Raw genomic sequence first — 13,779 nt, 5'->3', positions numbered from 1 at the left:
GTGCTGGGGGATTGAACCGCGGTCCCTGTGCTTTGCTAAGCTTGTTCTAAGTAGGTGCTTTAGACCACTGAGCCATCTCACCAGCCCTCAATGAGAATTTCTGAATACAATCCTGAATGCTATGCAGTAGTACAATGTACAGTAAGAAACTTAATCCGAATCAGTCTCCATTTCTCTGTAATACTACAGAATTAACAAGACTACTGACTGACTCCTGCTACTTAGCAAAAAGTGGTATTTTAGGCAATGCCTTGCTGTGAGGAGAAGGCTGCTTTATTTTTTTTATGCATTCTGTATTGAGATTTGTCAAAAACAAGAGTCCCTTTGTGACTTTGCGCTTTCTTCTGCTCATCTCTTCCCTGTCCAGTAGAATCCCACCTAACTTCCAGCGCCTAGGTAGGTATTTGTGACTGTTGCTAGGACCTTTGAATGTCTTTCTTCAGGAAGAGTGAGGACAGGTACTACATCACCAGAAAGCACACTGAGGATAGGTTTTGGCACGTCATGGAAACTCCACAAGTGTTCATTGTGTTCAAAGTCACGCTTCCTCAGCAGCACGGTAGCTTTTCCTGAGATGCTCCCAACCCACGCTATGAACAGGTAATAGTAACAGCTGAGTGTGATGGCTCGCATCTGTAATCCCAGAACATGGGAGGCTGAGGCAGGAAGATTAATAAATTCAAGGTCATCTTTGAAAGCAAAACAAAACATATTGAAATTATATATATATATATTTTTTTTTTTTTTAATTTTTTTGGTCTTTTTGAAACAGTATCTTGCTATGCAGTTCATGCTGGCTGACCTTGAGCTCATTTTGTAGCCTTGGCTGGTCTTCAACTTGCAATGATCCTCTTGCCTCAGCTTCCTGTGCTGCGATTACAAGCATGCACCACCACATCCATATAAGCAAAACAAAACAAAAAGCATGTACTAGTATTACTATTTATCGGTCTGCTTTATAATAAAATCTGTATCTTGCTCTGTAGTTCAGCCACTAAGATTTCTCCAAGAACAGAACAACTAATCCTTAAAATCGATGTTATTATTATGGCCCCATATGTTCACTAAGACAACTCAGAAGTCTGAACTTCATCTTTCCTTACCAACCCCCGCAAACAATCATTGTTAAAATTTTAAAAATATTTTTCCTTGTAATGTTTTATAAGGCCAGGTGTTTTATTTTTTATTTTAGATATGACACTTTAATAAGGCATATTATACTGGATTGGATTCAAAAAAAGAGGTTCCAGTGGAGAAAATGACTAATTTGGCTTATAATATAGTACTGAAGGGCTGGTGAGATGGCTCAGTGGTCTAAAGCACCTACTTAGAACAAGTTAAGCTAAATATAGTACTGAAGTTAATTTCCTAGTTTTGGTAAATGGACCGCAGTACAAAAGATGTTAACATCAGAGGAAGCAGAGTGCAGCATGTATAACACTTGTACCATGTTCCCCCTTTTGTATTGCTTATGAATTGGCAGATTTGTAGATTTATTGGCAGATTTGTACATAGCGTAATGTGATAATGTTCATTCCTCCATTACTTGACTTGCCCCATTGTTCTGTCCAGGTATATTATTTTGAGTAGTAAAGATCTCAAAGAGAGAAATAAAAGCCACAGTGAATCCCACAACCCAGTTTTCCTGTAAAGCATGTACTTCCATTGAACTTAAATGGATGTTTTTCAGGTAGCAAATTAGTAATTTTAAAGTGTACTCCCTTTTTTTCTTTACCTTTTAGAAAGTTGATAGTTCCTAAACTGCCAGTAGCTTGGGAAAATAGAGGCCATGTTTAATAAGTAGTTGCTGTTTGATGAAGATTTGACTGAATTACATCTTATCTTGTGCAGATTTCATAGAGATGATGAGAGCCCTGGGGTACCCACGACATATTTCCATGGAAAACTTCCGCACACCTAACTTTGGACTTGTATCTGAAGTGCTTCTCTGGCTTGTGAAAAGGTTAGAACCTCCTTTATTGAAATCGGGAAGGTTAAGTACTAGATTTTAATCATTATCCACCTAGAAAAATGTTACTGTTGCTATGAAGAAGAGTTTTTACAGTTTGACAGACTCATTTGTAACTTGTTGAAAATCAGCTACATTTTGTAGGCCTGGTGGCACATGCCTGTAATGCCAGCACTCAGGAGGCTGAGGCATGAGGAGTACCATGAGTTTGAGATCAGCCTGGGCTAGATAGTGAGTTCAAGGCCAGCCTGGAATATAGCAAGACCTTGTAACATACACACATACATACACACACACACACACAAACACACACACATACACACACACACCAGCTAAATTTAAAGGGTACTGTGGGAGGGGACTCAACAGAGTAGTGCTGGCTTCTTTTTGGCTTCTTCACACAGAATAACAGCGATAGCCTTGTACTTGCTTAGATGTAATTTAGGTTTTGTGTGAAAAAAATCTAGTAATTTAGAATCAGAAACCTTCTGTGTTAAGGGCCAGATAGTAAATATTTTACATTTTGCTACATATAAAATTTAGGTTACACAAGGTCCCTGTCACATAATCTTTATTGTTAAAAAAAAAAAAAATCCTTAGTTCACAGGTTGTGCAAAAATAGGTCAAAGGCTGCTGACCCTGATGATAGTTGATTCAAAGAAAGTAACTTCAGTAGTAACTTCTCAAAGCAAACTATTTAGCCCTGTTGTCTATGTCACAGTTAAAGGCTGTTGGCCAGAGTAACAGTTATGAGTTTTTAAAATTTATTCTTACGTGGGCATGGTGGTATATACCCATAATCCCACACTGGGAAGGCTGAGGCAGGAAGGGTCAGTGTGAGCGTGAGGCCAGTTTGGGCTACAGAGTGAGTGCAAGGCCAGCCTGAACTATTGTGCATAGTGAAACACTGTCTCAAAAATAAATACATGAATAATAAAATGTATTTAAAAATTTTTTTGTAGGTTAAAAGTATTTAAATGGAGAGCAGAAGAAGGAAGCAGGGAGGGGGAAAAGTAAAAAACAAAAAAATGAGAAGAGGGAAACATAGAAACAAAGCTTTTGTAAATGGGGAGAGTAGGAGGGGTTGAGGGAGGGCCAAGGAATGGGGAAAAAAAGTTGTATCATGTACAGGTACAAATTCTCTATGATGCATATGCTGTATTTGCCTAAAATGTACCAATGAAATCTGATTTTCACAAAAATTTTCTTTAGTTAAATTGTTTCAGTTATGACTTCTCACAAAACCTCAAGGTCTTAGATAGATCTGATTTTGTATGCTGAACCCTACATTTGATTTTTAAATCACTTGAATCTGTTTTTGGGTTGTCATTTGTTCCCTTGATAATTTGGGTTGCTTTTAGAGTTTTTGTTAGTCTCAAGGCTGTAAGTGGGCACTCTGGGAGTCCTGTGTTAGAGACCCACTGCCCTCTCAGGTGCCTGCCTGCTTCTCCATAGTGGACTTTTTGCAAAAGAACTTGTTTGTGCTCTCTCTCTCTCTCTCTTTCTCTCTCTCTCTCTCTCTGCAATAGGTATGAGCCTCAGACTGACATCCCTTCTGATGTTGAGACGGAACAGGACCGAGTTTTCTTCATTAAGGCAGTAGCCCAGTTCATGGTCAGTTCACGATTATTTTGTGAAGTTATACAATCAGAAAGAGGTGAATCCTAGTTAGGGTTTCTTTCAGGCAGGTGCTTATGCTGTTGAGCTACCTCCCTGGTCCCTCTATTTTCAAATTGAGTTTTCTTTTTACAACTATCCCATTGCCAGGTTCTGTGAAGCCATTTCAACAGTAAAGTTTTTCTGTTTTTAGTTTGTTTTTAATTCACTATATATTAAGATTTTTGTTTATTTTTAGTGAAATTAACTAAGTTAGGTACTGGGGATTAACCCAGGGCCTCTGCCATACAAAATTGAGCTCCACCACAACCCATTTGTTTATTGTATTTATTTATGTATTTTTTTATACTAGAAATTGAACTCAGTGCCTCATGCTTGTCAGGCAGGCGCTATACCACTGAGCTTCCTCCCCAATCCCTTGACTAGTATTCTTACACGGATATGCCGTAATTTATGTAATTTACCTAAGGTATTGTTATCTAAGTAGGTATTTTGGTCATTTCCAACTTTTGCTCTTTGAAATAATACTGTAACAAATAACCTATGTGGGGGCCGGGGAGATGGCTCAGTGGAATAAGCACTTCCCTAGCAAGTGCAAGGGTCTGAGTTCAATCCCTGGTTCCGCCACAAAAAAAAAAGAAAGAAAAGAAAGAAATAACCTATGTGTATCACTTTGCATATGTGTAATTATATCCGTTAAGTTCTTCCTATTGGAATTATTGGATCAAAAAATGTTCATTTGTAATTTTGGTGTCTTACCAAATTGGTGTACCAGTTTCTATACTTAACAATGTACTGTGTCACTTAGGAGTTTTACTCATAATACTATAAGGTTCTTTCAGTTTTTGTGTTTTTTTTTTTGGCAGAACTGGGGATTGAACTCAGATCCTTGCATTTGTCAGTCAAGCGCTTATCCTACTGAGCCATCTCCCCGGCCCTTGGTTCTTTCAATTTTTGACAGAGATGTTTACAAATTACTTACCTGGGATTTGGTTTAGACTTTAAAAGGTAGAGTTCTTAATCTGTTTTCTTTGTTATTACTATTGTTGTTATTATTTTTGCTTTATTTGTTTAGTTTTTTGAGACAGAACCTCACAGTACAGTTCAGGCTGGCCTTGAACTCACTGTACAGCCCAGGCTAGCCTCACACTTACAGTGATCCTCCTGCCTCAGCCTCTAGAATGCTGAAATGACAAACATGTGCCACCATGTCTGGTTTTGTTGTTCTGTTTGCCTTAAAACAGGCCACAAAGGCACATATAAAACTCAATACTAAGAAGCTTTACCAAGCAGATGGGTATGCGGTGAAAGAGCTGCTGAAGATCACGTCCGTCCTTTATAATGCTATGAAGACCAAAGGGATGGAGGGCTCTAAAGTAGGAGAGGAAGATATCAGCAAGTTCAAGTTTGACCTTAGCTCCAAGGTAAGGACAACCAAACACTTGTAGAAGTGTTTTGTTTTTGTTTTTTTTCTCCGAATGCCTTCAAGGCATGACTGACTGGCTTGTGTTGTGGGGATCGAACCACAGCAACCTGAGCCTGACTGCTTTGTTGAAGCAGCCACTTAAAGAACTGAGCTAAGGGGCAGGCCCCCAAAATGGCACAAGTGGTTTTTTTTTTTTTTTTTTGCTTCAAACACTTGTAGCAAGGGAGTGTTTATTTCTTAGACTTGGGAATGAGGGGTGGGTGATCATAGAACCACTTCGTTGCTTATTCTTGACTAAGGGCAGTCAGTTTTGTGCTCATCAGAATGGAGCTAAAAGGAAAATCACAATGAATTCATTTGTAACTATTTATTGAAAGCCTAGTGTGGAACATTCTTACATATGTCTTAATAATCCCAAGCTTCCTCCATTCATCTCTTAGGGAGGTATGTAAAACTAGCAATTGTGAATTTGTGGTCCCCAACACAGAAGCCCATCAGCTGGCAACCAGGCCTTCAACATGAGCCTTTGGGGGGATATTTTGGATCCCAGCCATTAAAAATGTGTCCCTCAGAGTACCCCTTCACTTGGTTACCCCACTATTGTCAGGGCATCATTGTAACCTATTTCAAACAGGAAACGTGTCAGCTTTTTCCTGTGTATACCTTTTCTTTGTGGATTTAGTTTAATTTGACATTTGATTTTTTTAGAGATAAAGTGCCCTGGAAGATCAAGGTTTCCTAAGCAGGTGTCCTGGGAGCTCCTTCTTGTACAGTGCAAGTGGGAGCTGGAGAAACACATACTCTGCAGTGCTGTGTCCCACCTCAAGGCAGCCGTTGGTGGGACTAGGCCAGCTACTGAACGTGTTCCCGTCATGGTATTTCCCTTCCAGATTGCAGATTTGAAAGCAGCCAGGCAGCTTGCTTCTGAAATCACCTCCAAAGGAGCATTTCTGTATGACTTGCTGGGAAAGGAAGTGGAGTTGAGGGTAAGCTGTTTTAGATGAAGAATGCAGTTTTTTTCTTCCAGGTTTTCTTTTAAACTATGTATTTTGCTTTTTAGGTTTCATTTTCTTGAGCTACATCTGATTGAAAGAGATAATGTTTGCAATTTAAAGTGATATAGGGGCTGGGGAGATAGCTCATAGGTGTAAGCACCTACCTGGCAAACACAAGGACCCAAGTTTGATCCCCAGCACTGCATGCCTTGCCAGCCCCAGGAACCTCAGGCATGCCCTGCTGGCCCAGAATCAGGTGTGGCAGCACACATGTGTAATCCTAGCATTTGGGAGGTTGAGACAGGAGGATCACTGCGAGTTCTAGACCAGCTGGCGGGCTACAAAAGTGAGCACAGGGACAGACTGAACTGCGTAGCAAGACCCTGTTTTAAGATAAATAAATAAAGTGATATAAAGTATTAGGTGTTATGGCTATAAATGATGGCACAGGTTTTAGTATCCTTAGCTTCTAATTGAGGAATGGCAAATAGGTGACATATCACTGAGACTCCCCTTGTGTCTGTGGCAGACATTATTAATTACAGTGCTTTTTTCATGTTGCTCATTGAATTTACTTTAGGATCTTTTGTGTATGTGGTACTGGGATTTGAACCCAGGACCTTGACATTGAGCTACATCCCATCCTTTTTATTTTGAAATGGGGTTTCACTAAGTTGCTAAGTTGAATAGGCTGGACTTGAACTTATGATCCTCCTGACTCAGCCTTCCATAGTGCTAGGATTACAGGTATGGACCAATATATTCAGCTAATGTGGGGATCATTAAGAACCAGTCTCTTAAAAGCCTGGCTTTTACTCTGATGTTATCATTGTGGAATATGACCTGGCTTTGGGAGTTTCAGAATTCTCCCAAGTGATTCTGACATACAGGCAAGTTTGGGATCAACATGCTAGTCACTCCCAGGCAGTTGGGGTTTGCGTATCTGGAAACTTCTTTTCAGTCCTTATTCCAGACAGTGCCAGTCAAGGAGTATGCATGCTCCACTCCATGCAAGCAGCCTTTGAGAGTGTTTCCTAACCTTTACTACACAGACTCACCCATATCGAGACTCTCTTCTTGCCCATGAGTTAGTGTGCCTGTGCCTGAGAGCAGGCATCATGGTTGAAAGATCACCAGGAGGTGCTAATGAGAAGCAGAATTTGGGAGGTACTGGTTTTTGTTGTTTTTTGAAACAGAGGCTTACTATGTAGTTTAGGCTAGCTTTGAACTTGTTATGTACCCTAGGCAGGCCAAAACTCACAGCAGTTCTCCTGCCTTAGCTTCTTGAGTACTGGGTTTACGGGCATGTGCCAGAACACCTGGCACTACTGATTTACATTATTTTGATTGTATGTATGTATGTATGTATGTATTTTTAAGATAGAGCCTCACTGTGGAGTTTTAGTTGTCCTTGAATTCACTATGTAGTCTAGGTTGGCCCTGAAATCATGGCAATCCTCCCTTAGCCACCTGAGGGCTGAAATTACAGTGTGTACCACTACACCTGGAGGGAACTCTTTAAAAAAAATGTAGTAGATTGATGGCATTTGAAGCATATGTGCTAGTGATTTTATATTAAATAGAATTTATTTTACTTTCTGCCAGATATGTCAGCTTTGACCACTCTGTCACTGTCTTGCTTGTGTTCTGGTTGCTGTAGCATAATGGTACTTTTTCTTCTGCTTTTCATTTGTACTCAGGAAGCAAACAAAGTAGGACTGTCAGATGCCAGGTCACTGTCCCTCTCTTCATATACTGACCTAGAGCTTGCCACCTGGTGAAGGGTGGGTAGCAAAACAAAACTGCCATTAAGTTCTGCCTACCAATGCAGGAGACTCACGAAGCAACTTCAGGCTTTCTGTGTTTTCTGCTCACCATGAAGTAGTACATGCACTCGAGAGAGACCTGGAGATAGGAGCTGGTCACTGGCTAGGTACCAGTGGAGACATAGATTCATCGTGAGACTTCGCAGCATCCCCCAGGGGCTCTTCCATTGTCTTACAGTGAGTGATAAGTAGTCCATGGCTGACCTGTTCCCAAGGAAAATATGGCCTCTGAACATGGTTTTTCTCAAATGTTTGCAGTCATGCAGTCAAGGTCTGAGGAGGAGCCCCTATCCCACATGTTTTTTTTTTTTTTAATTTTATTTATTTATTTATTTATTTATGTGTGTGTGTGTGGCCAGCTCAGCCCACCAGGGGGCGGGGCTGGCTGGCATGAGGTGCTGGGGATTGAACCGTGGTCCCTGTGCTTTGCTAAGCTTGTTCTAAGTAGGTGCTTTAGACCACTGAGCCATCTCACCAGCCCCTCCACATGTGTTTTTCAAGCACTGAATAAGCTATTATTGAGAATCAGTGCCAAGCACAGGCAAGGCCTAAAGCTCTTCCTTCTGTGTAAGCCAGAATCCCTTGATAGTGTAGTTTTCAACCAGTGGACGTGATAAGGCATGCCACAGGATAAGGCAAATATGGATGAGGTTTGGTAAGGTGCTCTCAGAGCCAGGTATAGTGATACACACCTATAATCCCAGCAGTCTGGGAGGCCAAAGCAGGAGAATCTCAAGTTTGACTTACTCTGTTCAGGCCACTACAATAAATTGTGACAAACTTTTTGATTTGAAAACTGGATATTTTTTTTTTCACGGTTCTGGAGAGTAGGAAGTCCTAGATCAGTGTACTGGCAAATTTAATATCTGGTGAGGACCTATTCCTCATAGACAGTGCTCCCCCTACCTCTGTGGTGTTGGGCATTGAACCCAGGCCTTGTTCTTGTTGCCTTTCTTTAAATTTTTACTTTGAGAAAAGGTCTTGCTAAGTTGCTCAGGCTGGCTTTAAACTTGAAATCCTTTTTCCTCTACTTTTTTTTTTCCTGCTTTTCAAATAGCTAGGAATATGGATTTATACCACTATGCCCAATGAGACAGTGAGTTTTTGCTATGTCCTCACATGGCAGAAGGGTGAGGGAGCTCTCCAAGGTCTTTTTTTTTTTCTTTTTCTTTTTCTTTTTTTTGTACCAGGAATCAAACCTTGCATTTGCCAGGCAGGTGCAGTACCAACGAGGTATATCCTCATTTGTTTTGTTTTTAAGACAGTCTCACTATGCAATTTAGGCTGGCTTTGAACTCACTGTGTAGCCCAGTTTGGCCTCAAACTTGTGATGATCCTCCTGCCCGAGCCACCCATTCCTGGGATTACAGGCATGTACAGCCGTGCCTGGTCTTCCAGGTCTGTTCTCCTAAGGTCACTAATCCCATCCATGGGGTTACCACCCTCATGATCTAATTACCTGCTAAAGACCTCACTCAACTCTTAGTTCATTACATTTCAGGTTAAGATTTCAGCATATGCTTGTGGGAGTGATATATTTAGTCTAAGCAACTTAATAACTGCATCTATATTAAAATTTCATGTCTTAGAAATTTCCAGGGGCCGAGGAGATGGCTCAGTAGAATAAGTGCTTGCCTGGCAAGCGTAAGGGCCTGAGTTCAATCCCTGGTTCCGCCAAAAGAGAGAGAGAGAGAGAGAGAGAGAGAGAGAGAAAGAAATTTTCATTGCTGGGCCAGAGAGATAGCTCAGTGGCATAAGTGCCTGCCTGATAAACATAAGGTCCTGAGTTTGATCCCTGGTGCAAAAAAAGAAAGATAGAAAGAAAGAAGCTTTCATTACTAATAAGGCACTGACAGATTCCCCCTTGATAGGCTGATCAATGCAAGAGGCAGGGCTATAGTGGCAATTTTTGTGGGCATTTGTCAAATGATAGGCACCTTGGAGATATTTAATTGTACAAAAGAGTTGTAGAGGTCAATGGAAATTTAGATAGCAAACTGTGCTGTTCTGGGCTTTGAAGTCCCCTGACCAGAGTGCAGGTTAAGAAGCAAATGTGGAACGCTAGCTTCAGGTCTGCCTTTGGAGAGACTGGCACATGAGACTTTAAACTGCAAAGGAGCACCTGAGCTCAGGTGGAGGAGGAGGATGTTTGTGAGAGATGATTAAAGAGGTGACTTTGTACCAGAGATCCATATTATAATGAAACTTCTTTATTCCTTTGATACCAAGGATTGATCTAGTATCTTGCACATAGTAAGCATGTGTTCTACCACTGAGCCACATTCCCAGCACCTTTAATGAAATTTAGGAGAATTAGCCTATAATCTGTATCTATAGTGAGGAACGTTTATTTTAAAAACTGCATTTCTGGAAATATTTGTAAATAGCTTTATTTTTTTCCCTTAGGAACTGAGAACAGAAGCAATTGCCAGACCTCTGGAAATAAATGAGACCGAAAAGGTGATGAGAATTGCAGTAAAAGAGATTTTGGTAAGGTCACTTTGCTTTTAATTTTTTATATCTAGAATTTAAAAATATAAGGAATTTCTTGGTTGTACAAGACAGATCAAGCTAGGACTAGTAACAGATATTTCAGGGTGATTTAAGAGGATATTGTAAGATACCAAGGTCTGGAATGCTGCAGTTTTTCTCATGTTACTAAAAATTCATTAGTTTTAATAATATAAAGATTTTTAATTCAAACATTTTAGTAAATACGGCCTCCCCCCCCCTTTTTTTTTCTTTTTGTGGTACCAGGGTTCAAACTCAGGACCTTGCACTTGCCAGGCAAGCACTTATTCCACTGAGCTATCTCCCCAGCCCTTGCCCCTCCCTTTCTTGTGCTGGGGACTGAACTGCGTGGGAGCTTCTGTTGCTAAGCTACATCCCAAACCCACACTTTTTTTTTTAAAGCTGATCTCTTACTCCTGCATACTTAAATAATTTGCAGGTTTTCTTTTTCCCTCCTGCAGTGCTGAGGATGGAGCATGCCTTGCATGTGCTAGGCAAGCCAGAGCTGCAGCCCCAGCCCCTTTTCAGATTTCCACTAATCTGAACAGCACAAATAGAAGGAGCTCCATCCTTTACTCAGATGCTATCAGTTACTATTTGCTCCTCTCACCTAAAGAATTCAGTTATGATCAGACGGTCTTTGGGAGGGCCGGGGAAATAGCTCAGTAGAATAAGTATTTGCCTGGCAAGTGCAAGGTCCTGAGTTCAATACCCAGTTCCGCCAAAAAAAAAAAAAAAAAGAAGAAAAAAAAGAAAAAGAAGAAGGCCTCTGGGCTCAGAATATTTGGATTCACATCTCACTGTGAGCTCCTGCTCTTCCTGTCTGTCCTGGCTTTTGTCACCTGTACAGTGGGAGCATGGCAGTGTCAGCTGCGAGGGGTTCTAGTGCACTAGCTATAGCAGGTTAGGCTAGAGATGGTTCTGAGTGCACAGTTAGTATTCAGCCATCATTAGTGACTTACTTTACCCTGTATGTAGAAGCAGATGGGCTGTATGTAAATTGGGAATAGGCGTAAAACGAGACTTTGTTGTGAGTTGTACAAAATTGTAAGACAGGCAAGGTGGCATACCACTTACAGTCTCAGTATTCTGGAAGGCTGAGGCAGGAGTAGTGTAAGTTCAAGCCCAGCCTGGACAACTTAGTAACTTAGCAAGATAATATCTCAGAAAAATTTTTTAAATGTAAAGGGACTATACTAAGTGCAAAAAACCCTGGTTCAGGGGCCAGGGAGATGGCTCAGTGGAATAAGTGCTTCCCTGGCAAGAACAAGGGCCTGAGTTCAATCCCTGGTTCCGCAAATGGTTTAATCCTAGTACCGGGGGAAAAAATCTTAGGTTTTTTTAAAAAAACTTCTTTGTCGCTAATTAGCAAAATTTTCTGGGTGACCTTTAGCAGGGGATCAGAGTCTCCCTGAATAGGAGGATTGTGTTAGCAGAGATTGGAGGTTGGTTATTCCAGGGAAATCAAACAGATTATTATATTAAGAATGATAAGATTGACAGGTGGGCCGGATGGCTCAAGCCTGCAATCCCAGTACTCTGGGAGACTGAAGCAGGAAGATCAAAAGTTCTAGCCCATCCTGGGAGATTTAACAACTTAATGAGACCCTGACTCAAAAAAATTTAAGTGGTCAGGGATGTGGCTGTGTTCAAAGGTTCAGTCCACCATAACATACACACACAGAGTGTAGTAGCTAAATTCCTTACCATTAAAAAAGAGAGTTATAAATGAGGAAAGGAAGTTAGAATGAATCTGAAATTGGAACTGTTGGTTAAATAACTGGCTTTTAACGTGTAGACAGGTACAGGAATAAATTTTGATATATGTTCACATACATGTAGGGAATGATGTACGTGTGTAGATACATCATTTATTTTTTTGGCGGTACCAGGGATTGAACTCAGGACCTTGCACTTTCCAGGCAAGTGCTTTATTCTACTGAGCTATCTCCCTGGCCCCGAGATACATCATTTATTTAACACTGATGTACCCGTGGTCATTGCTGAGCTCTGAACATACTCGGCCTCTAGATCCTGCCTGCTAGTGATGCTTTATTTGTGTATTGAGACTTAAAACCAGGACCTTTACATAGAGTTACATCTACAGCCCTTTACTTTTTTTTTTTTTTTTTATTGAAATAGGATCTTGCTATGTAGTTCAGGCTGGTTTTGAATTCACTATGTACCCTGACCAGCTTCGGGCTTGCAACGATCTTCCTGCCTCAGCCTCCTGAGTGCTAGGATTTTAGGCATGCACCACTGTGCCTGGAACCCTTATTTTTTAGTTTCAGACAGAGTCTCACTGAGTTTCCTGGACTGGGCTCAAATTTGTGATCCTCCTGCTTCAGTCTCCTTAAGTGCTGAGATTACAGGCCTGTGCCACCATCTGTGGCTTGGATCTTCATTTCTAAATTGTTTCTCATTAGCGGGAACCACACTCTTAGGGAAAATGACCAAGTCCAGAGCTGAGACAGGAAAAGTATGAGCAGAAAATAAGAACATTCAAAGAATGAACAGAATCTGTCAGAGAGACATGGAACAAGTTTAATCGACTTTCCCTGGCCAAGCCAAGGATGATTTAAGTGACAAAATAAAATAAAATTTACAGTGTAGCTAAATGAATGAATTAGAAAACCATGTGTTCATACTGACATAAAAATTTCAGAATATTTTACCACAAAATACTTAGCAATTACCAAGAGAAAAAGAGTAATTTATATGCAGAAGCCTGTCCTTAAGCCCGTGATTAAGTGAACATCACCAGTGACTCAAACTGAGATCCTGACGCCTGATAGTTCTGTGATGTTCCTGCAGAGATGCATAATCTGGCAATCAGACAAAGCTAGAGCTGGTATTCCAGAAGCCCCCGGGAGTGCTACTCTTCAGAAGTGAGAATATCATTGCTGGGTGTGTGGCCCATGCCTGGAATCCCAGCACTCTGGAGGCTGAAGCAGGAAGATCGCTGTGAGCTTGAGGTCCGGCTCGGCTACAGTAGTGAGCTCAAGGCCAGCCTGAACTGCGTAGTGAGACCCTGTCTCAAAAAGACAAAGAATAAAAATTTTAAAAAAGTCAAGGAAAGTGGCGGTCTTCCAGACTGGTGGAACACAGACTTGCTGGCTAAGTGCTGTGATGCCTTTTGTCTGCTGTGGAGGGCTTCAGTGGGACGAGTCAGAAGAACTTGAATGGGCCTGAGGGCCTGTGGTGGTTGCAGACCAGTGCTCACAGCCCGTCACAGCCATTTGTACTCATGCATCTACTCTCACCTAGGGCAGGAGAAAGCGCTTCGTATTATACCCCAGCTTGTCTGTGAGTTCAGGACTGTTTCTAAGTTCAAAAAATTTATTTTGATGAAAATATAGTTTTCAGGCTGGGGAGATAGCTCAGTAGAATAAGCACCTGCCTGGCAAGTGCAGGGTCCTGAGTTCAATCCCCAGT

At 41.2% G+C, this 13,779-nt stretch overlaps 1 protein-coding gene across 4 annotated transcripts in view; it reads left to right on the top strand.

The window, feature by feature from the left end:
- The window catches only part of Cluap1 (clusterin associated protein 1), a 70,488-nt gene that overhangs the window by 1,133 nt on the left and 55,576 nt on the right, over positions 1-13,779 (top strand). For 2 of the 4 annotated variants that reach the window (XM_004627825.2, XM_023711872.1), the window contains exons 2-6: positions 1,852-1,963; positions 3,499-3,583; positions 4,831-5,010; positions 5,903-5,998; positions 10,240-10,323. In XM_004627825.2, coding sequence (XP_004627882.1) covers positions 1,852-1,963; positions 3,499-3,583; positions 4,831-5,010; positions 5,903-5,998; positions 10,240-10,323 — 557 coding nt within the window. Of the gene's footprint in view, positions 1-1,192; positions 1,278-1,346; positions 1,378-1,851; positions 1,964-3,498; positions 3,584-4,830; positions 5,011-5,902; positions 5,999-10,239; positions 10,324-13,779 lie in introns of all 4 variants that reach the window. The other 2 variants (XM_023711873.1, XM_023711874.1) reach the window with 2 other exon arrangements.

This window comes from Octodon degus, unplaced genomic scaffold (assembly GCF_000260255.1).
Source record: "Octodon degus isolate 3935 unplaced genomic scaffold, OctDeg1.0 scaffold00021, whole genome shotgun sequence".
NCBI classification, from domain to species: Eukaryota; Metazoa; Chordata; class Mammalia; order Rodentia; family Octodontidae; genus Octodon; species Octodon degus.
The sequence above is the reverse complement of the archived record's forward strand: the minus strand, read 5'-3'. Positions and strand labels throughout refer to the sequence as shown.